Below are 26,834 nucleotides of genomic sequence, written 5' to 3' on the forward strand. Positions count from 1 at the left end.
CCTAATCAGACAAATACTAATCATAGGTTTACAAATGATATTGATGCATCTGCAGCAAGAAAGAAAACTTTTTGTTTTTTGAGCTGTGTCCATTCTAGAAGGTTCTGATCTGAGGTTTATGTTTTCAATATTTTATGGTTAACATAACTTTATATAACTTTATAGCATATTCATATTTATTTTCTAAACACTTATGTTTGTTTTTGATGGGTAAGCCCTTTATTGAACATCTCTAAGATGCAAGTACTACAAACAACTGGATGCAGATAAAAAAGAAGAGGTTTTGTTTTCAGCATTTGTGTATGCAAACCATAAGTAAATGGACAATGGTTGAATGGAAGGTTGTATGGATTTTGTTTATTTCAGTCAAATGGAGGCACATGTTTATTTTCTCTCTCTCTCTCTCTCTCTCTCTCTCTCTCTCTCTCTCTCTCTCTCTCTCTCTCTCTCTCTCTCTCTCTCTCTCTCTCTCTCTCTCTCTCTCTCTCTCTCTCTCTCTCACTCTCATAAATGTAAACACATTGAAGAGACGTTCTGGAAGAACGACTCTGGGGAAGATGCGTTTGTTGTTCTGTGCGTTAATTATTCTTTAGGTACTTCAGGTTATTTCCTGAACAAAATGTGTAAATAGTAAATAATTGTTCCCATTGTGTTGGAAAAATATAGGAGTTTACCTATGTAAGTACTTAAAAATACCTGAATATATGTTAGGCTTAATGCTGCCATCTTTTAAAGCTGCTGTAAGTGAGATTTGACAAGAGAGGACAGAAGACTGCATGATTTTGAAGGTTTCTCAGTATTCAAGTGGTGGACCTGTGGACCTGTGATTGACAGGCAAGGTGGATTCCAATCAGGGAAGAGATTCCCTGGTTGATCATAAATTAGCGAGCTGTCGTCAGAATTTGATGATACAGGCGCATTCTACCAGAAATGATATATTCTCACAGAGAACTTCACTCACTCATAGCAGACAGATGGTTACAAATTGTGGATTACCCTCAAATTATAGCCCTCAAAAACCTACAGCACCTTTAAGTTCCATACTTCTGCAACGTTGAAGAGCTGCATGCTTTATTTAACACTAAGAGCTCTACAAAACCCGTGTTCTGCTTCTACTGGACCTAACTTAACCCAGACCCACTCCTAATCAAACTAGACCCCCTTGAGATCACAGCCCTGAACCAGTCTAAAGAAGTCTCAAGAAGTCCAAAGCAGAAGCACTGTAGTGTAGACAGAAGCTGTGCGAACCAGGGTGACACCATCTGGCGGGGTCGGCGGGGCTGCTAAATGAGTTGAGCCCAGTTAAGTGTGCTGATGGAGATGATTGTCTGACAGGTGTCAGAGTCAAGCCACACATTCTCTACCAGGTGGAGTTGAAGATACCCCAGGATTAAACCGCAGCCCACGTCAAACAGGTGGTGTCTCCCTAGCAGAACGCGGGACACCCCTGCCAGGAAGGCCCAGAGATAGAGCAAGATCCTCAGAGGAACCTGGGGAGCACATCAGGGGAGGGGGAAGGGGATTTACTACACATGAGACTCATTAGCTTAACCAGCACGCCTTAGCGGACATGACCACCTACCGCCAGAACCAAGTGGTTCAGCAGGAACCCCGCCACCAAGACGGCTCGGCTGGCGTGGGCGGCGGGGAATGAATACGTATCCATGGCGATGTAGTCAAAGAACCCCGGCTGGTAACCCCATGGTCCTCTGCGCTTGACCAACTTCTGCAGGCCGCCGACGGTCAGAACGTCCAGCACCAGAGCTGTGAGACAAAAGGTGCATGTCAGAGTGGGAGTTCAGCTTGTGCACCGCTGGGGCCTCTTCTATCATCCCCATGCGTGACAGCATAGCAACTCTGAGTGACTGTTTAACAGACACAATGGATGAGAGCTGCACACTGCTGACAGTTTAAATAAGAGTGTCTAAGAAGGAAGATGACCTCATTCCTACAAAGGTGCAACTACTTTAGAATGTTCTCCTCCTCTCTGTGGGTAAGATACAATAAGATAAGATGAACATACACACACACACACACACTTCTGTGTGTGTGTGTGTGTGTGTGTGTGTGTGTGTGTGTGTGTGCGCATGTGCATGCATGCCTCTGTGTATCTGCATGTCAGTGAGTCTCTCACCCAGCAGCAGGTTGACCAGCACTTCCTGTCCAGCCAGTGTGTTGCTGCGGTACAGACTGATGAGCGTTCCCAACACCCAGGGCACGGCGTGGCCGCTGAAGGCCAGCAGGACCACCAGGGAGTTTATGGACAACCAGGCGGCCCGGGGGCCCGCACACACCCCCATCCTTTTGGACAAGCAGATGTCAATGGCCAGCAGGGAGTTCAGGGCGATGCCTCCCAGGGACGGGTTGAGCTGCATGCAGTCCTGCTCCGAAGGCTGGGACTCGTTCGCTCCGCCCTCTGACCCCCCAGCTCCTGCATCCGGAACATCCTGCCGCGCACCCCTAGCAGCAGATCAATCAAGGAGAGAGGAAGAGCACCATCAGCAGGTCACCAAAGAGGAGAGACCACTTGGAGCAGATCAACAAGGAGAGAGGAGAGACCACTAGGAGGAGAACAACAAGGAGAGAGGAGAGACCAGTAGGAGGAGAACAACGAGGAGAGAGGAGAGACCACTAGGAGCAGAACAAGGAGAGGGGAGAGACCACTAGGAGCAGAACAACAAGGAGAGAGGAGAGATCACTAGGAGAGGAGAGACCACTAGGAGAGGAGAGACCACTAGGAGCAGAACAACAAGGAGAGTACAGACTCCTCATTAACCTAAATCAACAACTAAACATTATTAACCTTTTTTCTCTATCTTTCCTTTCTCCTGTGCAATAATTTACTCCCTTCAATCTCTGCTGCTATTTGTAACATTTTTCTATCCACCTGTCTGTCTTCCCCTGCTGTCACCCATCGTGCCATTATTTAGTTGTATTTTCTTTGAATTTCACACAATTTCTCTGCGATATACAATCCCATCACACCCAGAGTGTGCCCTAGTAGGGTAAGAGCTCTAGCAAAAATGCTGTAACACAAAAAGCTCCGGGCCTCTGCCTTGGGAGTCATGCCATGTAAACCAGGTTCTACTCCTGTCCTCCGTTCCAAGTTTGGAATCATGAAGCAGGGAGCAGCCGCAGCACTACGGCGGGCAGCTGGCTGTGGGTTCCTACTTACCTGAAGGCTCCGTTCTCCTGGCTTTGCGGCTGTTTTGGGGAGGTGGTACGAGGTCGAGCCCTGGGTCGGCTGTCTGGACCAGAGGCTCCAGGGGGCTGGTTCAGGGAGAGGAACTCTGGACGGTTGAGGACATTGTCCCGGGACCGATGACGGGCCGAGGCCGGCATGGTGGTATCAGTGACTGTGACTGTGACTGTGAGTGTGAGTGTGAGTGTGAGAGAGAGAGAGAGAGAGAGAGAGAGAGAGAGAGAGAGAAGAGTTAAGTAGAAGGGGGGGAGAGAGAACAAGCAAGAGGAGGGGGGAAGAGAGACTGAGAGGGAAAATGGAGAGGGAGGGAGAAAATCGGGGGGGGGGGGGGGGGGTTAGAGAGAGAGTCAGAATGTGACTCTCTCGGAGTAGCTGTGTTAAAAATAGACATCGTGGCCCTTTTCTGCAGAACCAACCCCCAGCTGTTCTTCTAGACTGCTGCTGCTTGACACTGGAAAAGCATAGCTTTTACAAGGCATAACCATGGCAGCAAAAAATTACACTACAACACAATATATACTGTTACATAATTGTATTTATGCACCTGATGTTATACACAACCACCACTTTTAAAATCATCCTTAGTTTAACCCCTACTAGTTTATAAATGGAAGTACGAAGTGCAGAGGGAAATACCGGCCAGATCGAAATTATGATGTTTATCATGCATTCGCCACATGTTTCACATTACAATGTAGCGTCCACTCCCAAATGTGAGGACTTTTATTTTGAAATAAAGACACCCATTCAAACCGGAAGTTATATTCGCCGTTATAATTTGGGACTCTTGGAACGGATGCTAACGTTTTGTTGGCTTCTAGTTTTCGTTTATTGTACATTTTATTAATATCCACAAGTCAAAGATTCAAATGTGTGATATCTCTCGCTTGTACTTTAACGAGCTGGAAAGGAAACGGTCATATCCGAGCTGCTTGGTAACGGATCAACTGCTTGACGACGACGACGCCAGGGCATTTAAATCTCAGCCTGTCCGCCGACGTAGCAGTTTTTGAGGTAACTCACTGGATCTTATTCGATTGGTTCTTCCAGAAGAGCGCCTAACGTTTCTCTGAGTGGAGTTCACGTGTGTTCCTGGTGCTCTGTGCCCGTCCTAAACGGTAACCCGCTTCGGTGAGAACCGTGACCCCCGTCACCATGCCTCGTCCTGGGCTGCGATGTCTGACTCCCTCAGTGATGCCGAAGTGAACCAGGCTCCCACCACGGAGCTCAAACGTCCCTTAGCCCATGACTCCCTCGGTGGTGCCGAAGTGAATCAGGCTCCCACCACGGAGGAGAGACCTCCCTTAGCCCATGACTCCCTCGGTAGTGCCGAAGTGAACAATGCTTCCACCACGGAGGAGAGACCTCCCTTAGCCCAGAAGGCTCTGGCGGAGGGTTACGCCCGACTCCGGTACCGGGACACCTCGCTGCTGATCTGGCAGCAGCAGCAGACGGAGCTGGAGGGCGGCCCTCCGGCCAACTACCTGAGCCGCAGTCAGTCCGCCTGGTACAGCAGCCACGGGAACCAGGCCGTGGTGGTCCGCGACAGGAAAACCTTAGGGAACGGGGTCGTTCCCACGGAGGGCAGCAGGTCCAAGATCTGTCTCATCATGTAGTCTAACATGCCCAGGACGATGCCGATCTTTCCAACCTATCAATTATTCAGAAGCCTGGTGTTTGTGGATGTACTCGTATTCATGAACTTCGAGGATGGGGTGGCGGAAACAGTCGTCAGATCGAGAAGACACCTGTCCCGGGCCGGTTGTCATGGTAACAATAACACGCGGCAGCGGCAGTCAATCAGGCTGAAGATTTATATAGGATCCACCTTTCATTTAACACGTCGCAAAGCTCTACTAGTATTAATCAAACACCACCTTTCATGGTGCGACTGTCGATGGCGGTTGAATATGAATTCTCCAATAAATTAATTTATTCATGTGATCTTCGTAATCAAAACCATTTGTTTTTATGTGTGCAAAAGGGAGCGAGACTGTGGTAGGTTTATGTGTTTATTTATGAAAACAAAGAAACTCAGAAAATAAGGATCCCATATAAGTAATTACATCAAATATTGGACTAGTTGGTTTTGCGTGTCTGTCTCTACTCTAGCGAGCGGAGCGTCCCTCTAAGCGTACGGCTACTTTACAGTGCTCAAAACAGACAGAAGAAACGTACAGCCGGAGTGCATGCAAATACACAAAACTTTTTTTCAGCTTTCTTATTAAAATACAAAAATTAGCTATTATCATAGTCATCGCTCGACCGACCATCAACTAAAAACAAAGGTGAATATGCAGGGAAGGGACTTTTTTTTTTAAAGGGGGAGAGGATGGGGTGTTAGTGTCTGCACGTGTCTGGCAAGTCTGATGACAGCCCATAATAATCCTGACCAGCTCTGGTTTCCACAACAACACAGGACAGAGCATCCACAGATTCCCTCTTACACAGAGGTCAAAGGGTAACCCAAGGACTTCTAGCCCCAACACAAAGACATACAGGCCGAGGGTGGTAGAGATGAGATGATTTGATCGGCTAGCACTGCATCGATGCAGGAAACAGGAGGGAGTTGTGGGTAATGCAGACCAAATCCGAGGCAGCTCACTGTTTCCATGACAGCAGATACAAGGGGCAATGTGTGGGCCTTGGAAAAAATCATAGCCTAGCCCGACTGCACGCATACCAACCAAACACACACACATACACAACCTGTGTTGCACGGGCACAGCTCTGCCAATAAGAGCAGTTTATTTCCAACAAGCTGAAATTGCGATGCGGCCTTGGTGAGGCACACACACACACACACGTGCCCCCAAGAGGATTCTGATGAAGGCGCTCCCGAGGACCCCGCCGTCGTGTGGAGGAGCCGCGAGGAGGCCTGCGGGACGGGCGTAGGAAGGAGGACAGGGGGTGCGGACACACCCCTTCCTGTGATGTTGCCACCCTGTGGTGAGTCTGTTTGCTCATGTGACAACCTACTGCTGGCTCTGGAATGTTTTCAGAGGTCTGGGCAGGCCATCCCAGTAGGAGAGAGGAAGAAAAAAAAAATCTTGGTTTCCACAGCAACAAGGTTCAGTGTTCCTCGAAGGGCAATTCATGATGGGAAGAAAAAATAACAAAAAGGAAAGACCACCACCCCCACCCCCCCTTTCCCTCAGTCAGACAGTCAGTCAACAGGTCGGTAGGTCATGTCGCATCGAGGAGAGCTCCTTCCTCTATGTCCGTCTTTCTCGCTCTGTCCTGCACGTCTGGTCGGGTGTGTCCGTCTGTCTGTCTGTCTAGGTTTCAATAAAAGACACTAGGAACTAAAAACAGCTCAGCCTATTTACACAGTCTCCCAATCTGGCCACATATGTATTTGTGTGTCTGCATATCTGCATGTGTCTGTGTGTGCGTGTTAATATATATATATGTATTTCTGTATGTGTGTGGTCTTTTTACAGTATAAAACTTAGCATTAGAATGCACGTGTGGGTGTGTGTGTGTGTGTTTGATTTGTGTGTGCTTTCAGTCAGAGTCTGAGGAAGAGGAGGTGCCTGTCGAGGAGCTGTCATCCGAGGACGAAGAGGAGCTGCCACTCAAACGGCTAGCCCCGCCCCCCGATGCCCCGCCCCCAGCTGCCTTCTCTGAAAGAGAGGGAGAAACAGAAGCAGTGTCAATACAACCATACCGTGTTGACTAGGATCTGTTAGGGATGGGCATTTCAAATAATAATACTAATTATTAATAATAATACTATTTCGCAAAGAATAATTATTAAGCATCAAATTTTTACTTTCATGATAGAGTAATGAAATAAGACTGATTGATTTCATCAAAATACATCCACGCTACTCTTTCTAGTTGCCATATTTATCTACTGATGCAAACCTCCATAACAACCGCCTACCAAAACATTTTTTGGGGATTTTACTATATTGGAGCTTTTGGGCAACGAATAGTGCCGTCCAAATTCAGTACTTGGGTATTGATCCACATTCCTAGGATTTACACACACACACACACCCCAACACACACATACGAGGAGGCCCTTACGCAGTAGCTTCTTCTGCTTGCGCTGCAGACAGGACTTGACGTAGCGCTCCAGCTCTCGGAGCGTCGACGGCTTGAGCGTCTCGAAGTCGATCTCGATCTCGTCGGGGTTTGAGTCCCGCAGCGAGGGCTCTCTGGACTGGATGATGTGCACCACGCGGCCCAGCTTCTCCCCAGGAAGACGGTTGATGTCCAAGCTCAGCTGTCGCTTCTCGTCGTAGGACATGGGCAGCGATGGCTCCTCCCCCTCCTCTCCATTGGCTGGGCCGCCCGCCTTGGACCCCTTCTTGGGTTGCCTTGAGGGAGGGATTCTCATTGGTCAGATGCTGAAGGCGCTCAATACAACAGTAGAGGAGAGTCTGCATTCATCGTTTCTCGGAAGGTGCTCATACCTGGTGGCAGTCACCGTGCTGTTGGCTTTCCTGGTCGGAGCTTTCTTCTGATTGGCTGGTTTGGCCTGCTGGGCGGCGGCCTTGGGTTTCTTCTCCTCTTCTGGCTTTCCCTTGTTCACCTTATCCTTCTCTTTCTTCTTGTCTTTGTCCTTCTTCTCTTTCTTCTTCTTTGGTTTGCTGACGGGAGCTTGGGACAGGACGGCGAGCTGCTCGTGGACTGCCTTTAACTGAAAGGAAATCAGAGAAACACAAACACCAACCAACCCTTTAACGGCATACCCTTTAGCAACACTCCCTGAGCTAGCTGCATCCACTCCCTCCTGCTCACCAACTGCCTGGTCCTGCCTCCACCTGACGCTCCCTGGGAAACGGTCTGCCCTGTGCTCCTCAAACACAAGGAGCACACGAAAAGCGCACCGTGTCACGCTGGTGACCGTTTCCTTATGCATACCTTCCCCTCTGCTAGTTCTGCTACAGCTACTCTGAACAGCTGAATATATATATCCAGCTATTCTAAACAGCTGAATACGGGCAGGCCATAGGCTTGGGCTTATTGACGATGCTATCGGCAATGGATTTAATTAGTATTACTCTTAATTTTATTTTTTTCTCAATGCCAGATATGTGTTCTCGTGTGTTTCTATCGCCGCGTTGTTTTTCCGGGAAATTGGGAGTGTTGGATGTGTATTTTTCACGTATGTTGTGTCAGATTTCTATGGAGTGACTCGATATTGCCGGCATGTACAGCGGTCGCTCGCTCGCACTCTCTGGCGAGTTGCCGAGGTCGGATGAAGCAGCACGACGCAGCTTGGGTAGGGAAAACCCGGCCCCACCCACCATGGAATCACCAGCCGGCGGTGGCTTCGGGGCGCGATGGGACGATTGCTACATTGCGCGCGATGTCCCAAGCCTAGTAGGCCATACCCACCTGCTCTTGCAGCTCAGCCAATCGTGTGGCCCGTTCTTCCTCAGAGTCAGATGATTCGTCGGAGGAGGAGTTGTTGCTGCTGTCAGAGGAGGCGGTGCTTTTACTGACCACTGGGGTGGTGGACGGCACCGCTGCCTCCGAACTCTCGTCTGGCATCTTGGCAAAGCGCATCTCAAACACATCCTGCAGACACACAGGGAGACGGGAAGTTAGGCCGGCCGGACGGACGGGCGACACACGGTCACCACACTTGCCTACCAGTCTCAAGAGAGCTAGTTGAAAAACAGAACGGAAAGGTAAGCCTAACAGACAGACAAGTGGTCAAGACAGAAAGACAGATGGGTAACCGGACAGATAGAAAGACAGGGAGGACAGACCGAGGGGTGAGACATGCAAGTATACCTGCAGTTTCCTCGCCATGGCAACCACCTCATGGTCCGGGGGGTTGTACTTGTAACAGTTAGAGAACATTAACCTGACGTCCGTGGCAAAGCTCTGGGGGTCGCTGTACTCTCGGTTATCCATCTTTTTCTGGATGATTAACACAGAAAGAAGAGAGTGGAGGTGGGAGGAGAAAGAGAGACGGATCAGAATGGTTAATCCCCTCAACCTAATGCGTGTGGAACTGAGAGGAATGTGGGGCAGGGATTGGTTTCAATACGGTTTGGTTTATTTTTCAAAAGGCCCAAACCCTTTGTGCTTGTGTGTGCGCGTTACCCGAGCACTGCTGAGGTCCATGGGATGCTTGATGATGTCGTGGTAGTCGTGTAGCTCCAGGGCCTCGGCGTCGACGGGCTTGTAGAAGGGCCATGCGTAGGCGGCGTGCTTCTTGGACAGCATCTCCTTCAGGATGCTGTCACAGTGCTTCATCTGCTCCCCGAGCTTCCCCCCCTTCCGGCTCGGCGTGCCGGCGGGGCCCGCCTCGCTCGCCTCCTCCCCACCACTCCCCTCCTTCTTGGCCTTGGGGGGCCGGGTGGCAGTGTCCCGGCGGGCCGACACCATCTTGGCCTGCTTGCCGCCGTCCTGGGCCGGGGGGGAGTCGGCCCGCCCTGCCGAGATGGCCGAGGTAGTCGGGGTGGTGGTGTCCGCTTTCCTCTTCACGCCCTTCTTCTGGAGGGGAAACACGCGTACACACACACACACACACACACACACACACACACACAGAGAGAAACAGCCGGACAGGAGAGACGGGACAGTCAGGTTATACTGTGCTCTTGTCCGTCTTTGTCACAGAGGTCCACCAACATTGGCAGCCGTCAAACTCTGATGTCTTTCAATGATTGCGTGTGGCGAGAACAAGGGTGGTCGTTACCTTGACGACTGGCTGAGCAGAAGGCATGATGGTTGCCGTGGGCTGTGGCGTAGACACGGAGACCGGGGGCATGGTCTGGACTGGAGTGGGAGTGGGAGTGGGCGTGGGCGTGGGCGTGGGCGTGGGCGTGGGGGTGGGGGTGGGCGTGGGCGTGGGTGAGATGACTGGCGTCTGGGAGGGCGAGGGGGAGGGGTAGGAGGTTGGAGGGGAGGCTGAGGACTCCGCCTGAGCCTGGCTCACTGGACAAGAGACGGAGGCACAGAGGAGAGGGTTAACAGGACTATATGTATATGAAGTTACAGCTGGCTGTGACTTCAACAGATTCTCCTACAAATGGTTTGGTTTGAATAATATTAGTTGGGATGAGATTCCATTACTCAGATGGGATTCCATCTCTAAAATTAGATTCCATTACTCAGATAGGTAACATTACTGACATTTTATTCCATTGCTAAAATAGGTTTCTATTACCCAGAAGGGATTACGTTACTTAACAGGGATACGCTGAGATCAGTAATTTAGGTTTTGCCTGTTTTACCCAGATTCATATGAGTTGTTTTAACTCCAAATACATAATTATGCATCCAAAAGGGGAGTATTCTCGGCTAGAATTAGCTTTTCCATTAGCCCCTTCCAATACTGCAGTGTTACATTGGACGAGATCCGTTTCAAGTGAGAGGAATACAATCTGAACTACTTTCCAAAGATTTCCAGTGTGTTCACATTCTTCGCTTATTCCAAATGAGTGCCAGTAACATCACAACAAGATTGTGCTTTATCTACAAACAGTTCATTTGGCATAATCAGGTGATTATCAGGGTTCCTGTGATGCTCTGCTGACAGGTAACCCTCAACCTAGATGACCTAGCCAGAAGCAGCCCATAATGTAATTGCACCAGCAGCACATGACTGGTAGCTCAATAATCACAGCGCTGAAAATATCGCCAAATTATCTTTGTGTGTGCAGACAAACTACAATCCTAAAGCACTAATTTTGAATGAGCGACTATTCTGAACAAATCGAGACCTTTGGAAACTGATTAAAAGTGTCCTGACCTCACATGAACAGGAGCTAGGCTACCATAACGTAAAGCAAATGCTAACCAAGCTAACTCAACAATTGTTTCGAATCTGGGTAAGAGAGGAAGAGTAGCAATTTACAGATATCTCCTTGTTATCTCCTATAAATGATATCCCTTTACTTGGATTACATTACTTAAAAGAGATTCCACAACTCAGAGGGAATAACATCAATAAAATTAGGTTCCATTACTAACAGGGATCCTTTAAAAGAGATTCTATATCTCAGAGGGAATTATAAAACTTAAATGAGATTCCATTACTGGGATAGGGGAGGGGATTACATCAGTTAAATGAGGTTCACTACTCACAGGGGATAACATCACTTAAATGAGATTCCATTACATCACTTAAATGAGGTTTATTACTCACAGGGGATTACATTACTTAAATGAGATTCCATTACATCACTTAAATGAGATTCCATTACTCAGATCGGATTACATCACTTAGATGAGATTCCATTACATCACTTAAATGAGATTTCATTACTCAGATCGGTTTACAACACTTAAATGAGATTCCATTACTCAGATCGGATTACATAATTTAAATGAGATTCCATTACTCAGATCGGATTACATCACTTATGCGATTCCATTACTCAGAGGGGATTACATCACTAAAATTTGATTCCTATACATCACTTACATGAGATTCCATTACATCAATTACATGAGATTACATCACTTCAATGAGATTCCATTACTCAGATCGGATTACATCACTTAAATGAGATTCTATTACTCAGATCGGATTACATCACTTAGGTGAGATTCCATTACTCAGATCGGTAAGTGACCGTTACCTGTAGTGGCAGGAAGAGGGGGTTTACTCTTGGTTTTTCCTTTAGGTGCGGGGGGCAGCAGAGCCACCTCCTCCTGAGGCATCTGGGCCACTTTCTGCAGGAAGATCTTCTCCAGGGCCTGAGCCATCAGCACAATGTCGTCTGTTGGCTACACAGACAGAAGGCACACTAAATACCCATCAACCCACTCTAAATATGATGCCTGGTTTGTTGTGCGGTAACATAGAGAGGGCATTGTGTATGTCTATGTGTGTGTCTTACCTTGTTGTAGATATAACAGTTGGTGAACATGGTGTTGAAGTCCTGCATGGCCTCACTTGCACTCCAGTAGTAGTTGCTCTCTAGGCGTTTCTTGATGGTGCCCATGTCCATGGGGTTCTTGATCACCTTATGGTAGTCCTACAAGCACACATCATAATCAACATCCAGTCCACACCCAGTGATAGTCTAGACAGATAGTACAGCTAGCAGTCTAAATAGTCTACATTTTATATCCATCCAACCTTTTCAAACGTGAGACGTATCCAATGTGAATTTAGTTCAGTTAGGCTGCTGTTAGGGCTACTTTGAGATTCGTCTATTGGGTAGAAATATTGACCAAACGATGGCTCCATGGAGAGGAGGCTTGAAACCCCCGTCCCCTAGGTTGGGTATCGAATTCAGAACTCTTAAGTGGGCTGACTGAATTATCTCGTACTAGTACAGAGCACCTAATCAAGATGAATAAATCTGTGCCAAATTTCCGGTATGTGCCAAGGCAGAGAGCGTATCTGGTGGGAGAGAATGGGCGACAGTAAAATAAGAGAGAAGGAGAGCAAGCGCGTGACTACGCCAAGGCTTGTCCACGGGGCGCGTTCCAACTCAGTCAGGCCAATGGCGGACCAAATGCGATCCAAGAGTGTTTGTTTACACTTTTGCAAACTGGACCGAGATAAGGCCTGCTGCAATGCTTGCAATGCGAAAGACAAAGCTGGCTAGAAAAATCTGTTGGCCTTGATTAAACTAGCTTAATTAGCTAGTTGGAAGAGTTCTTGTTGGAGATTTTTTCACTGTTTTGGTTGACGTTGATGTAGCCTTTTTTGGTATGCCCGAAACCCTATTATTTAATCAATAGTACGCGAATTGAATACTATTTATGGGGAAATATAACATTATGGGACAGTAAATGACCAGGGGACACACCCACTTCAATTTAAGTTGCATTAGGTTTCACTTTGTTGGCCGTAATATAATTTGTGTTAAATATCTATCTTAGTTGTTCTTATAATTATCTCATCCGTTTTCAGCTTCTGAGTCGCGTTGTTTACACCCAGTCCCTCTCAAATAACCCTCGTGCCCCATTGAGCGGCCCAGAGGTTTAACCCTCACACTGGCACCCAACACGTTGCAACCCTGCCAGCTTCACTCGTAGCTGTGACTCAGATCTTGTGAAGGATATGGCATCTGCTTCCGGCGAGGCACAAGACAGCTCTCCTGCTACAATGACAGCCCGGAGCTTGCAGGGCCGGGTTGTATATTGTTTGGTGAGTAAAATGTTCAAAATAAATAATAAATCGATTCATTTTTTGCAAAGGTTGCCGGTACAGTTATCGAGTCAATACGGCCAGGATACACCACAAGAAACATGGGGACTGTCGTCTTTTATTACCCGCCGATCCGTCCAATATCTTTTTTTACCAAACCACGTTAAAAACCTAGCTGACTTTCAAACTGCAATTAAAATGTCTTGACATTTTTAATACAACCCCACAGCAGAAATATGCTGCTATAATTTTCCCTTTCAGTTTTTATGTCAGACCTTTACTGCCGGAATACTAGCAACCTTAGCTTACCAACAATGTACGACGGCCACTGTTTATGAATATTTAATGTATCCTGGTGCACAACATTGTCAAAATAGCAATACATAACATGCCGCAGAAGATTTTAGAAAACAATATTTTTATAATAGTTTACGGATGGCCCGACCAGTACCCAATTACACGTTTGCCCCTCAATCCCCCCAGTTAAGACCAAAGGTAAGAATGATTTAATGAACATTGATGATTTAACAGTCTTTAAAAATGATGAAACTGTAAGAACGAAAAAGCAAGCAATCAAAAACGTTTTTCGCTCATAAAACCTTGCCGATTCAAACCTTGCCGATTGTGAACATTTAACGCGAGTATTGATGATTATACAGATCAATTTTGATCTGCTTTCTGCTAAATCAAACCTATTCAAGACTTTGGTTCCATAAACCACAGCTCTCCAGGTCAACAGGTAGACCGCCTATCGACTAGGTGACTCCTTCAATTGTAATTTAGCTTTAACATATACTACGTAAGTTTTGCCACAGTAGCTAGCTAGAACGGAACCATTTTCAGTAACTGTGTCTGTAATTTTCCCATGGTGGGGGACCAGAAAAAAATTCATTGAGGAGATAACACCTTGATGGATTGCCTCATGGATGGGCGTGTTTTTAATCTTGAGAAACCTAGTTTATTTTTGCTAAATTACTGCATTAGAAATATATAGTATATAGTGCAGGTATAAAATAACTTGGGTGTGTGTGTGGACTTACGGCCAAGCAGAGTTTGATGGCGTCCACAGGATGGTAGAAGGGCCAGGCAAACTGATGCTTCCACAAAGTCTTCACCACAACGTTCTGCATGTACTGCAGCTGGTTGGTTTTCCTGCAGGAGCGACAGAGGGAACACCACACCCACATAGCTTTTTTACAGATATACAGATAGACCGTAAACTCAGGGTATATGCTGTGTTATGCATGTCTGCCGTTTAGTTTCAATGTAGCTATTGTGTAGATCTTAACCAAAGAGGGGAGGCTGGGTAGCATTGTCCCTCCAATTTGCAGTCACATGCTATCGTTAATCCAGTTCTTATCCGGACACAATTTTGATTGCAAGATATTTTTCTCTGACCAAAATCATTGTGTTTTACAATAGCAGAACATAATAAAACAAGAAAATTAATTTGATCTATGCCACACTGAATAACTTTACGAGATCCCAGTATCCCAGTATAAATCAGCTCTGGCACAAACTAGAATCCAAAAACGGATCTGCTGGCATCAACATGTGAATAGAAGAGAATAGAAGCCCTTTCTCATTACTTCTGTCAAGTTTCCTGTCACACTGCATCTTTTTAGGGGTAGCCTCTAAAACAGGAGATGGAGCCCCATGGGGTTCTCTCCTCGATTCCAGAAACCTATGTTGTGTACAAATGGGAGCTCAGCCTCGACTAGTGGTATCATACTGCTGTGGCCTACAGGGATCTCGGCCTCACATAGTGGTATCATACTGCTGTAGTCTAGAGGGAGCTCAGCCTCTACTGGTGCTACCACAGTGCTGTGGTCTAGAGGGAGCTCAGCCTCCCATAGGGGTATCATACTGCTGTGGTCTAGAGGGAGCTCAGTTAGTGTCTTACCTGCCCGGCTTGGTAGGGTTCGTGACTTCAGGGGGAGGGGGGTTGGAGAGTGTCGGGGGTGTAGGGGGGGCGGTCTCCGGGGCGTCCGACATGCTGGACAACAGTCGAACGGCGTCGTCTCCTGGGGGGAGGGACCGCAGCACACGACAACTTTCTGTCTAGATGGGTGGTAGGGATCTCAGTCCTGCCGAAGTGCTTCCTCCTTATTCCCAGTGGGGAGGCAACATCCCATCTCAAGACCTCAGCCAGACCGTCCACTTTCTGTAGCACAGCAGGAGGGAGGATGTTACAAACATTGCTCAACACAACTCCACGAACATGTACATATTCACATTGCCTAGCAAACCTACACATACGTGCACACACACAAAACTTGGCACAGCTTCACACACACATTCTAAAACATGACCACAATCTTCTGCTCATTAAAAGGCTAACATTTGTGAAGTGCTAGTATATCCCTTATTAACCTCTGTGTACACTTGAAGAGACAATTTAATCTAGGATTCCTAACAAAACAGTGCTTCCCTGGGTCTAACAATACACAACGTGTTGAATCACATAATCTTACTGGGACAAAACTAGTTTCAGTTATAAATAAAATGTAAAATAAAATGTATGATATAAAGCTATAATAGCAATATACAGAAAATTCCTACATCCGAATTGTGGGTCTCTACATACACAATACTGCTGGTACCAAGGAATATAACGTTCAAATAACAAGATAAAAAAGGATAACAACAGTAGCAAATTTCCAGCTAAGATCATATTGAAGTGCAAAATAGTACAGCAAATGCGAAACATGGATAAAATAGGAATAACCGGAGACAATTGGAGAATAGCAACAATCTAGATCAAAACATGGACAGATGTTGAAACGATGTGCAGAATTCGGGAGGCAAACCACCGTACCAAAGAGAGCACATTGCAGCTAGCCAACAACCAAGAGCCAAACCTCAGAAGCTACCGCAAATTTAAGTCGAGTAGTCAAGCAAACATCAACGAGTACACTTAGAAAACATCAAACCACTAAAATATCTGGTGTCTCTGCATGCACGCTGCGGCTGTCCAGCTAAGACGCTAGCCAGTGCTTCTCATGCTAAACAGTGCTAATGTACAATTAAGTTAACCAAATACGAACCTCCTGCTGCTACAGCTTTGTATGATTTGTTATTGTCAGAATTCATAGGAACACAAGACACGTAAAATCGACGAAGCATTAAGGATGCATGTATTTTCCTAGCTAGCGAAACATCCCATTTATATCGCTTTAAAAAGATGGCGGGCAATGCATTGCAATATAGTAGCTTTGGTCGCTAGCTAAGCTTAGCTTCCAACCTATAATGTAATCACATTAAACTACCACATAGCTATGCATATTATGGCCCTTGTCTTCATTGTATATGTGTGTGTGTGAGACGTGCAATGTATTTCAACCATATGTTTTCTGAATTTAGCGGAGGTATTGTAGCTGCATATGGTAGCGTAAAGAGCCATAACCCCGGCCGAGGCTAGCTGCTAGCCGAGCTTTGTATGCATTGTTTCAAGGCGCCGAACGGTGAGCAAGGATCGCCAAACGACACCTATGGATTCGCTACGTTATGTAAACATCGACCCGATTTACGGCGACATTCCGGTAGCACTAGGTAAGAGACATGTTTTACTTTATTTTTTTTGTCCTCAAGTTTGTCCAGCGGTGATCGTCGGGTAGTTTTCTGGAAGGTTTTTTATTTAGCGAAGTAGCATAATAGATGAGTTATCAGCTGTCTTGTTGCTGTGAGTGCGCATGCGCGGTGAAAAGCGGCAGCATCATGGGTGTTGTTGTGCTGTGATTGGTTATCGGAGTATCTAGGAGGCCAATCTGGCCTGAATGTACACTACATGTCCCAGCAGCCATCAGTGCCACTGAAGTCTACTGTGCAACGCAACATACATTAGCATCTTCAATTGAACAGGTCCCACTTTTAATAATTGTAGAGGGTTTGGTGTCTGACAACCTTTCATCGGGAGCCAAAGCACCTTTATGATTTTGACAAAGTTGCCAGCAATCTTTGGAAATTTTACCTGCGTGAAAAGGCACTTCCAGAATATATAATTCCTTACTACTTTGTACCTATGAGGAAAGAAAATTAGTAGTCTTACTGATAAAATAAGTTATTTAGCTAACCTCAATTGCGTGGCAAATGAATTCATCTGTAGCCTACTTGTTTCCTGCTTTTCTTATTCTTGTTAAAATCATTTAAATAATTCATTGTTGTGATGATTTTCGAAATTTTGGAGAAATGCGTGTAAAGAATAAAATGAAGGGGCTCTAGGCCTATTGCCGGACATGTGCTGTAAGAAGGGAAGAATATAAATATATAAAATACATTTTTAATTTTTAATCATCAATCTCACTTTCAACAGAGGGCGCTCCTGCTCCAGCAACTCTGTTGAACGGAAGACGTAAACGGAAAACGTATGTGACATTGAAAAGTTTCTTTCGGGATATAATTAAATAAGATTGACCTATAGACAGACCCGGGATGTCCTGCGCCATTGGCCAATTATTTCTCTCTGCATAGTGTCACCTAGCTCTTTTCCAAAGAACAGGAAACCATCCAGACAACCCATTGGGTTCTCAACAAGCTTTAATTGATTGACCATCAGAGCTGTCAGTATCATCATCATCATCATCATCGTCATCAACATCATCATCATCATCATCATAGTGGTGGTAGTGGAACACCACAAGCATTGGTTGAATGATGGCCGGCTTCTAAGGGTCTGTGTGCTGGACTGCAGGGGCCTCGGAAACATGCAGCAGACAGACAGACAGGTGGACAGACAGACAAACAGACAGACGGGTAGACGAACATACAGACGGGTTTGATACAGACAGGGGCTGAGAGTGAGACTTGAGAGGTAGACAGAGATATTGACAGGTAGATAGAAAGAGAGACAGACTCAGGTAGATAGAGAGATAGATAGGAAGACAGAGGCAGGTGTAAAGAAAGAGTCAGGACAGACAAGCAGAAGAACGGGCAGACGGGTCGATAGAAAGACACACAGTCGGAGTTGACAGGTAGCTGTTGTGTTATTTACATAAAGGTAGTAGGCAGAGGCAATTCAAAAGCTTATTGGCTGTCTTGTAGAGGGTCCGCCGTGCCATCGCCCTGATCGGCCAATCCCCTGTGAGCGGAGGCGGTCTCTCCTGGCGGAGGGGAGGCGCTGGCGGGCGGGGCGGAGTCTGCGCTCGGCTCAGTCTCATGAGGAACGGCAGACTCTCCAGACAGCCCCCCCTCCTCACTGCCCGCGCCGCAGCCAGCGTACTGCAGGTGTGGCAGCAGCGCCGCCTCCCTCTCTCTCTCCCTCGCCCTCTCTAGCTCCCTCTCCCGCTCTCTCTCCGCCTCCCCCCTCTCCCTGGGCGGCGCCGGGTACAGCGGTGTCTCCATCTCCAAATATGAGGTACTGAGTTGCCGGAGATCAAGCTCAAAGGGGGCAGGGCTGGCCTCTCGCTGGGCCCCGCCTCCTCCCCCCCCCCCTCCTCCTCCACCTCCTCCTCCTGCTCCTCCTCCTCTCTTACCCTTGCGGGGCTGGGGGCTGGGGGCCGGTAGCCCGTCTGGGAGCAGGGACTGGATCTTGGGGAGCCATCGCTTGCGGACCCGCCGGGCGTTGGTGCACATGTCCGCCGCGATCACGTTCATCTCACTCTCCTTGAAGTTGGGAGCAAAGTTCTGACAGTAGACTGGAGAGCAGAGGAGAGAAGAGGAGAGGGGACGAAAGAAGAGGAAGGGAGTGGAAGTTGGGAGGAGGTGAGAGATACTCATCGATATTACGCATTCATATAAGCGACACAACAGACAGTGTGCGGTTGTGTGGGTGTGTGTTTGTGTGTGTGGGTGCGTGCATGCGTGCATTCAAGAGTGTGTGTAGTGTGCATGTGTGTGCGAGAGTGTGTGTGTGTGGGTGTAGTGTGCGTCTTACGTTTGACTGTGTTTAACACTCTGTTGTCCAGGGGTTTTCGACTTGGATCATTGGTTGACGAACGGATCCCTGTGCCACAGCTATTGGCCAGAGTGTTTCTATGGAAACCATAATAATCCAATCAGCTGCTATAGGCAGCGTTCTTGTTGCTGTTCTCAGACAGTGTGACAGACAGAGCAGCATTATGTAAAGCAGCGCCGCAGACACAGGAAGCTTCCAGAGAAGGGATATGTCAAAGAGTGTGTGCGCTCACATGCGCACACACACATGCGCACGCATCCACACAAACAATCATACACAAAAAACATTGCCATAAACATACGCAAATCCAAAATGGTAAATCGTTGCTTTTCTCTACGTCTATGACAAGAAATATTATTCATTAACATAGATCGTATATATATATATATATATGTATATATGTATAAAATAAATCTATATATAATGAAGTAGGATTTATTAGGCAACACTCTTTGTAAATTCTGAATGTAAAAAGTTGGAGGTTAAGAAGTGTGGTTTAAGAAGGATTATGATCACAATGTAACAATATCCTAATGCTGTACTGATCCAGATGGTGGTGGGGATACCTGTCAAAGAAGGTGGCCAGGAGCCGTCTGAGGAGAACCTTGTGTTTGACTCCAGCACACAGATGGCAGTTCATCAGCTGACCCCGTGTCATGTAGACACCTGACCCTGCATTCAGGCACGCACACACACACACACACGCACGCGCACAAACATGCATAGGCAGGAACCCACATTAATACACACGGAAATACGTCTATTGAGTGTGTGTATAATGTTTGGTTCTAGTGAGATCCGTGGTTATGAGGTTTTTACCTGCCACCAGCTCCACCTTCTCCCCTGGGTCTCCCTCTGTGTAGAGAGCGGGGTGACACCGGTAGCCAATCTGACTGACTAGGCTGGCAGGAAGGGCCATGGTGTCTCGACCAATCAGCACGCAGGGCCGCCGCTCATTAGCCAATGGTAGGGGCAGCATCTCCATCTTCTCTTGGACTTAACCCGGGAAAAGAGAGGCGTCGTTTCAGCATGATTTAAAAAAGTGGATGCTTGATTTTGACTGTTTCAATGTAGTAATAGAAGGGATGGACAGACAGGCAATAGATACAGGGAGGCAGTACTGTAGGGGTTGCTTGGGTGTCCATAGATGTGTCCATAGATGCCGGGGGGGTAGTAGTCGTCCTCCAGCTCCTCTTCCGTTGGAGGATGGGAGGGGGGCGACTCGGTGGGTAGGCTGGAGCCGGCCGGGCTGGAGCGCTCTCCAGTAGCCAGCAGATAGGACTGTAGTCCCGGAACCAACCCTCCTCCAGCCCCAAGGTAACACAACGCACTGCCCCTAGTGGCCTGGAGGTCCCTCGTAGTGTCCCCTCTAAGAAGAGAACGACAAGGAGAGAGGAGAGACCACTAGGAGGAGAACAACAAGGAGAGAGGAGAGACCACTAGGAGGAGAACAACAAGGAGAGAGGAGAGACCACTAGGAGGAGAACAACCAGGAGAGAGGAGAGACCACTAGGAGGAGAACAACAAGGAGAGAGGAGAGGGAAACAATCACTAGGAGCAGAACAACAAGGAGAGGAGATCAAACACTTGCATCTTGGAAGCATTTGATATTGGGGCTAATGGTATGGCATTCCAGCTGCAACATTGTTCTAGAAGCAACCTGCCACAATTCTTGCATGGATTTCGGTCTCTTGCCAATCGGTTCTCTCTGCCGTATTTGTGCCGACTCCAAGGACATATTGTGAATATCACAGCCTTTTGTGTCAACAGACTCAAAAACACACACACACACACACACAGTGTGTCTGGACATGTGGTTCTGATGTGTTACTGGACAGAGCTGCCAACAGCCTTCCTCGAACAGACTTGTCTGCTGCGCTTCCAGACTGCTGAGTATACCGCATCTGAACTGAGGGTTTCTGCTCAATTACCTCCTCTTCTCTCGCTCCTCTCCCGTCGTTTCCTCCATCTCCTCTGGTGGGGGAGGCGTGTCGGCGCGTTCCTGCTTGATTCTGCTGACGGCCAGGAGCAGTTCTTCCGGGCTCAGGGCCGGCTGGGAGGAGAGCAGCGTCTCTTGGGGGCGCTGGTGCTGCTGCTGTGGCTGCTGCTGTTCCCCCGACGCCTCGTAGCCGCTCAGTTCCTCCGCCGAGGCCGTCTGTGGGGGATGCGTTCCATTCAATTCCACCAATCCATTAAATCAGGAATTAAATACAGATCAATCTAGTGCCCTCCGGGGGGCAAGGCCGGACTATAGTCACAACAAGAATGAATAACGGTCTTTAAATGTTTGTTGTGGACCAGTAAAACTCAGTTGGCATCCAGCATGTCAGCCTTTTAAATGTTTTTTTGTATTTAATATCGAAGTGAGCATAGGATGAAATTGATGACTAAGAGTTCCACTGGATGACGATTTGGATGACTTGCATGTCAATACTTTTAAAGCATTAATTCATGCATGCATGCTGGTTCAGTTGAGAAAAAGTGGAAGAATATTTTAGGGTTGTGAAAAGTACTTTATAATGAATGTTTTAGATGAGAACCTTGGACATTTAGATGTACTTGTCTGATCCAAGATGAAGAAACTTATGAAGTGACTGATTACTGCTGATCAATGACGTTACCATGGTGATGGTTAAAAGGAGTTCACCGGGAGTCCACTTTTTGGACACTCTATCATCATAGGATCGATCTCTGCCTCATCTTCAGAATAGGGTTATTTTTCATCTCGGGACCCAAATGATTTCAGTGCATCCGTGGGCCCCACTACGAACACACAGGACTCGACGATACTTTTGTCAATGAAAGGATCACCAAACATGCGTTGGGCACCAATTCCAGTGTGTGTTGTTAACCTGTGACCCACCGACTCGGGCTGGATCCTCCGATTTGGGTTCTGAGCCCTAGAACTGAACAAGACCCTGGTGGACATACCAACCTGGGAGTCGCAGCAGAGCGGGGAGGAGGCGGAGGACGCCTTCATCATCATCAGCTCCATGCCCCTCTCCACGATGTTCTGGATCTGCAGGTAGCCGGCGGTGTACATGAGGACCAGCTGTTCGCTGGTGGCCATGCTGAGTCGGCCCGTGTAGCAGAAGGACAGGATCTGCTGGAAACATGCGGGCGTCACCGAGGACGGGAGCTCGAACACCACCTGGGACGAGGAGGACTCGGGCGCCGAGCTGAACAGGTCTCTGAAGTAGAGCGAGGAGGCGGCCATCACGGCCCGGTGGGCCTTGAAGGCCTGGCCCTGCACCAGGATGGACACATCGCAGTAGTGGCCCAGCAGCCGCTGCTCGTTCAGACTCCCCAGGACACTGCTGCCAAAGTCGGGGATCTCCACCTGCAGCAGCCCCTCCGACATGGTGGGTGGAGGGTGCTGGTAGCCAGGCAGGGGAGGAGGCGGCAGGTGGAGGTGTCTCTCAGAGGAGGCGTACAGGGTTTCGTGTCTCGGAGGGGGGATGTGAGCGGTGGACTCCAGCTATGTTTTTGGGACAAACCAAATGCCACAGAGAAAATGTTTGAGTTCCATTTCATGTAGAGGTTGGCATACAGTCGGGGTTGAGGGGTCAGTGGGTTTATAGGTGCCAAGTTCTTGAGTCTTGGAGCTGCACGGGAAGGTCAGGCCAGGCGGAGAGACCTTGTGGCTGAGGGGGACTCATATTTGGAATGCAGCCGGCACATCTGGAAGAGAGAGAGAGAGAGAGAGAGAGAGAGAGAGAGAGAGAGAGAGAGAGAGAGAGAGAGAGAGAGAGAGAGAGAGAGAGAGAGAGAGAGAGAGAGAGAGAGAGAGAGAGAGAGAGAGAGAGAGAGAGAGAGAGAGAGAGAGACGTGGGCAACATCATCATTTAAAAGGTTTCAACCTCTGCAACTCCACTATCTTTTTCTACCTCCTGTGACATCATCAGAAAGTGACGGTCTATCTTTAGACGTATCACTTGCCTATGACAGAGAATTATATCAGTCATAAAATATTCATAAATGCAGACTAAAATAAAACAAAAAGCTTGGTGTTTTTGTGTACGAATCAGATGATTTTGGTGCAGTTAAAGCAATATTTGGATGTTCTTGCAGCATTTTGAACGTTAACTTCATTCTATACTACATATATCTAACACAATTTAGATAGAAGAGGATAGGACCGTCTGAAAACAACCAACCAACATAGAACCGCCTTGACAAAACTATTTTAATACCGCTTTAACCAGAAACACTGTGGAACTCGCTTTACACATATAGAACCCCTAAAGTGCCAACTTAACAGACAGAGCCCCTATAGAACCACCTTAACGCACAGACACAATATAGAAATCCCTCACACTATCAGAACCCCTCAAAAGCCAACTTAACACACAGAATCACTATAGACCCCCTTTAGTAAACACAGAACGCCTATAGAACCCCCATAACACATAGAACCACTATAGAACCCCCTTAACACACAGAACCCCTTGAGAACCCCCTTGACACACAGAACCCATTTAGAAGCCCCTAAACACACATAACCACTATAGAAACCCCTTAACCCACATAACCCCTATAGAACCCCCTTAACACAGATAACCCATATAGAACCCCCTTAACACACATAACCCATATATATCACCCTTAACTCCCAATACCACGATTGAAAGGAGAATACTCCTGAATAAAGTTGAAGATTCAGACCAAGAAGTTTCAGTGAACAGCTGATTTACAGTCCAAGCAGTTTAATACAAGCCGGACTGGATGAGGTCTTATCCTATGCAAGTTTGATTCATACTGAACGTCATAAAATGGTCATCTATATTACTTACCGCCATGTCGAATGCGTACCATTAGGTCAGAATAGGATTATACTGAACACTTAAACATAATTCCCCTAGTACTTGGTATTATCTTAATCTATCTACATGGCGAAATGTAATTATACTTCAAATTATCTTGATACACTTATAAACCCTGATCATAACAAGGACATTAGTGACCTCTGTCACAAGCTGACACCTTATACAATAACCCTAAGATTAAGTAGCACTTTCAGACTCAAGAGTACAGTATAAACACTTTTATGATTATTATCATGGAAATAAGTATATAAGAATATATTGTTATCCAATAGGTCATAAAAAGGCACCAATCGACTATAGAACCCCCTTAACACACACACATAACATCTATAGAACCCAAATATCGCAAAGAATCAGTTTGAAGCCGAGAACCAAATTAACCCACAGAGCAACTCTGTCATAAAAAAACACTTAAGGACGTCATTACCACTCATGGGACCCATCTTGATAAATATGAAGACTTCTAAAGAGGCTCCAGTAACTCTTAGCGCTACGTTACTAGCACCAGGCTAGGTGTGACCTGGGTATGGTTGACCTGAATACTGACCTGAATGTTACCCATCTGAATGTTACTTGTTTCAGCGCTACCCTTCTTGTTGTTTATCTTCAACCTGCACGGCTGAGAATAAACAAGAAGCGTGTGTGTGTGCGCAACGGTGCGCACACACATAGACATGCACACAAACGCACGGACACAGACACACACACACACACACGCACACACACACACACACACATGCACACAAACGCACGGACACACACACAAACACAAACATGCACACAAACATGCATACAAACGCACAGACACGCACAGACACGTACACACACACACACACACACACACACACACACACACACACACACACACACACACACACACACACACACACACACACATACACAAACACACAAACTAGCAGCCACACACACTAACACAAACAGTTATAACGAAGTCAGACAAGCAGTTCTAAGAAATCCGGCTGGTAGACAGACAGTTAGGAAAAACAAACAGAGACAGTCCCATGTCCTCCTCTCCTCTTCTGAATCGTCTTCGGTGTCAACAAAGTGCTGTGTGTGTGTGTGTGTGTGTGTGTGTGTGCGTGTGTGTGTGTGTGTGTGTGTGTGTGTGTGTCTCTCACCTCCTGTCCTCTGATATCCTCTGCTCCTCTCGGCTCTCCTCTCTGCTCCTCCATGCAGGCTGGCTGCTTATCAGGGAGGCTTCTCAGCATCGTCTGGTGTATGTGTCACACAGGGAGGTGGGAGGAGGAGGAGGGGGGGAGCATAGACACACACACAGTAGACAGAGGAAAGAGGGAGGGGAGGGGGGGAGGCGGAGAGAGGAGAGTCATCTGAGGACAGAGAGGAGCTAATGCGGCTAACTGCCCTGCAGAGGAGAAAGAGAGAGAGAGAGAGAGAAAGAGAGAGAGAGGAAGACAGACAGAGAGCGAGACAGAGAGAGAACATTCTGAGACAGAGAAGTAAAGAGAGGGACGGAGAGAGAGCGAGAGAGACATGCATTACATCGTTCCTTTATTCTGTGGAGCAGACAGCGCTCCAGGTTGAATATTAAACAATGTCTCAGTCTCACACTAACGTGGAGCCAAACATTTAGCTGTGTGTATGTGTGCGTGTTTGTGTCTGTACGTGTGTTTTTGTTTGTGTGTACGTGTGTGTGTGTGTGTGTGTGTACGTGTTTTTGTGAGCTGTGTGTGTGTGTGTGTGTGTGTGCGTCTGTGTGTGCGTGTGTGAGTGTGTGTCTGTGCGTTAAAATGCACAGCGCTGCATTGCAGTGTTGAAGCTGAGTTGGCATGCTGCGTACATAGTGTGCATACTGCGTCTCTTTGCCAGCTAGGAGCTGTACCCATATCCCCGCCCCATACGCACACACACACACACACATAATATAGAGCGGGCACTGGCCAGTGCATGAGCGCACACACACTCACATAAACACGCCCAGGACATTTCACACAAGGAAATGTTGCAGGCTCAGCTTTCATAACCATATATTACTGTATAATATCAGATGTACAGGGGAAGACAGATAGGCAGACAGACACAAAGGTACACAGGCAGACAGACATGCAGACAGAAAAGGCTGAGAGAAAAAGCAAACAAAGTCTGTTGGTTTGTTTGTTGTTGTTTCACAGCTGTGAGTATCAATCGGTATCCAACACAACAAGGTTTGAAATAACAAAAACAACAAAACAATAAAATAAGCTCTTCATTGGTATACATTACATGATACAAACATGAAAGACTATGAATCAGAAGTTTGGTCAGATGTGAGACATAGTGAACTGAAATGCCATAGCACAGTAATGTAATCCTCCCCTATTCTTCATCCCACTCTTCCTTGGTTATCTCCCTGTGTTGGTCACTTTGCTCTGTCACTGGAAAGGATGCCCTTGGTTATCTGGAACAGGACCAGCTTAACTCCTCATTGTAATTTGGAGGATATTCTTATCGATGTTTCAATAGATGTATTGCAATGCCAATTCAGGAAATAATTTTGTATTTATTTGAAAAATACCTCAGTAAACTTGTTAGACCTGAAAGTAAACATTTTCACTTAAAGCGAGGGTAGGCAATTTTTTATTTTGTTTTGTCATATTTGTTGAAAATCATGCTGACATCCAGACAGCAAAGAATAAAGTCTGATGACAGCATGATCACGTCAAAGAATGATGCTATCCAATCATTTCATTCAGCCCGAATGAAATGATTGGATAGCCAACCTGTCTGTCTACCTACCCGGCTACTTTCTCGCATTCTGCCAGTACCCTCACTGCGCATGACTGGAGTCTTCCACAGGGCCAGGCAGACCTATCGCTA

The 26,834-nt window shown here is 47.1% G+C and overlaps 4 protein-coding genes across 6 annotated transcripts; 1 reads left to right on the top strand and 3 right to left on the bottom strand.

Moving 5' to 3' along the window:
- Window positions 1–448: 448 nt before the first annotated feature.
- On the bottom strand, window positions 449–3,421 carry LOC130383988 (inactive phospholipid phosphatase 7-like). The gene is made up of 4 exons (XM_056591940.1): window positions 3,176–3,421; window positions 2,135–2,460; window positions 1,583–1,764; window positions 449–1,490 (listed from the first exon to the last, which is right to left on the bottom strand). The coding sequence occupies exons 1-4, from the start codon at window positions 3,340–3,342 to the stop codon at window positions 1,284–1,286; spliced, it is 882 nt and encodes a 293-aa protein (XP_056447915.1). The 5' UTR covers window positions 3,343–3,421; the 3' UTR covers window positions 449–1,283.
- A 545-nt stretch (window positions 3,422–3,966) lies between these two features.
- On the top strand, window positions 3,967–7,965 carry LOC130383989 (putative uncharacterized protein BRD3OS). The gene has a single exon (XM_056591941.1). It carries the CDS (start codon window positions 4,378–4,380, stop codon window positions 4,816–4,818), a length of 441 nt encoding a protein of 146 aa, XP_056447916.1. The 5' UTR covers window positions 3,967–4,377; the 3' UTR covers window positions 4,819–7,965.
- On the bottom strand, window positions 3,986–16,980 carry LOC130383987 (bromodomain-containing protein 3-like). Of its 3 annotated transcripts, XM_056591939.1 has the most exons (12): window positions 16,851–16,980; window positions 15,184–15,444; window positions 14,321–14,432; window positions 12,019–12,156; window positions 11,758–11,905; window positions 9,870–10,108; window positions 9,272–9,664; window positions 8,957–9,085; window positions 8,555–8,737; window positions 7,627–7,853; window positions 7,238–7,530; window positions 3,986–6,828 (listed from the first exon to the last, which is right to left on the bottom strand). In XM_056591939.1, the coding sequence occupies exons 2-12, from the start codon at window positions 15,273–15,275 to the stop codon at window positions 6,710–6,712; spliced, it is 2,073 nt and encodes a 690-aa protein (XP_056447914.1). In that variant the 5' UTR covers window positions 15,276–15,444; window positions 16,851–16,980; the 3' UTR covers window positions 3,986–6,709. The 3 variants fall into 3 exon arrangements, with proteins under 3 accessions (XP_056447914.1, XP_056447912.1, XP_056447913.1); XM_056591937.1 differs by lacking the exon at window positions 3,986–6,828 and having other exon boundaries at window positions 6,877–7,530; XM_056591938.1 differs by lacking the exon at window positions 3,986–6,828 and having other exon boundaries at window positions 6,877–7,530; window positions 16,328–16,980.
- Window positions 16,981–18,302: 1,322 nt separating this feature from the next.
- On the bottom strand, window positions 18,303–22,534 carry LOC130384894 (nucleus accumbens-associated protein 2-like). The gene is made up of 7 exons (XM_056593292.1): window positions 22,109–22,534; window positions 21,105–21,328; window positions 20,295–20,542; window positions 19,993–20,169; window positions 19,740–19,845; window positions 19,153–19,250; window positions 18,303–18,913 (listed from the first exon to the last, which is right to left on the bottom strand). The coding sequence occupies exons 1-7, from the start codon at window positions 22,532–22,534 to the stop codon at window positions 18,303–18,305; spliced, it is 1,890 nt and encodes a 629-aa protein (XP_056449267.1).
- Between the last annotated feature and the right edge of the window lie 4,300 nt (window positions 22,535–26,834).

Source organism: Gadus chalcogrammus, chromosome 6, assembly GCF_026213295.1.
Source record: "Gadus chalcogrammus isolate NIFS_2021 chromosome 6, NIFS_Gcha_1.0, whole genome shotgun sequence".
Classification (NCBI taxonomy): Eukaryota; Metazoa; Chordata; class Actinopteri; order Gadiformes; family Gadidae; genus Gadus; species Gadus chalcogrammus.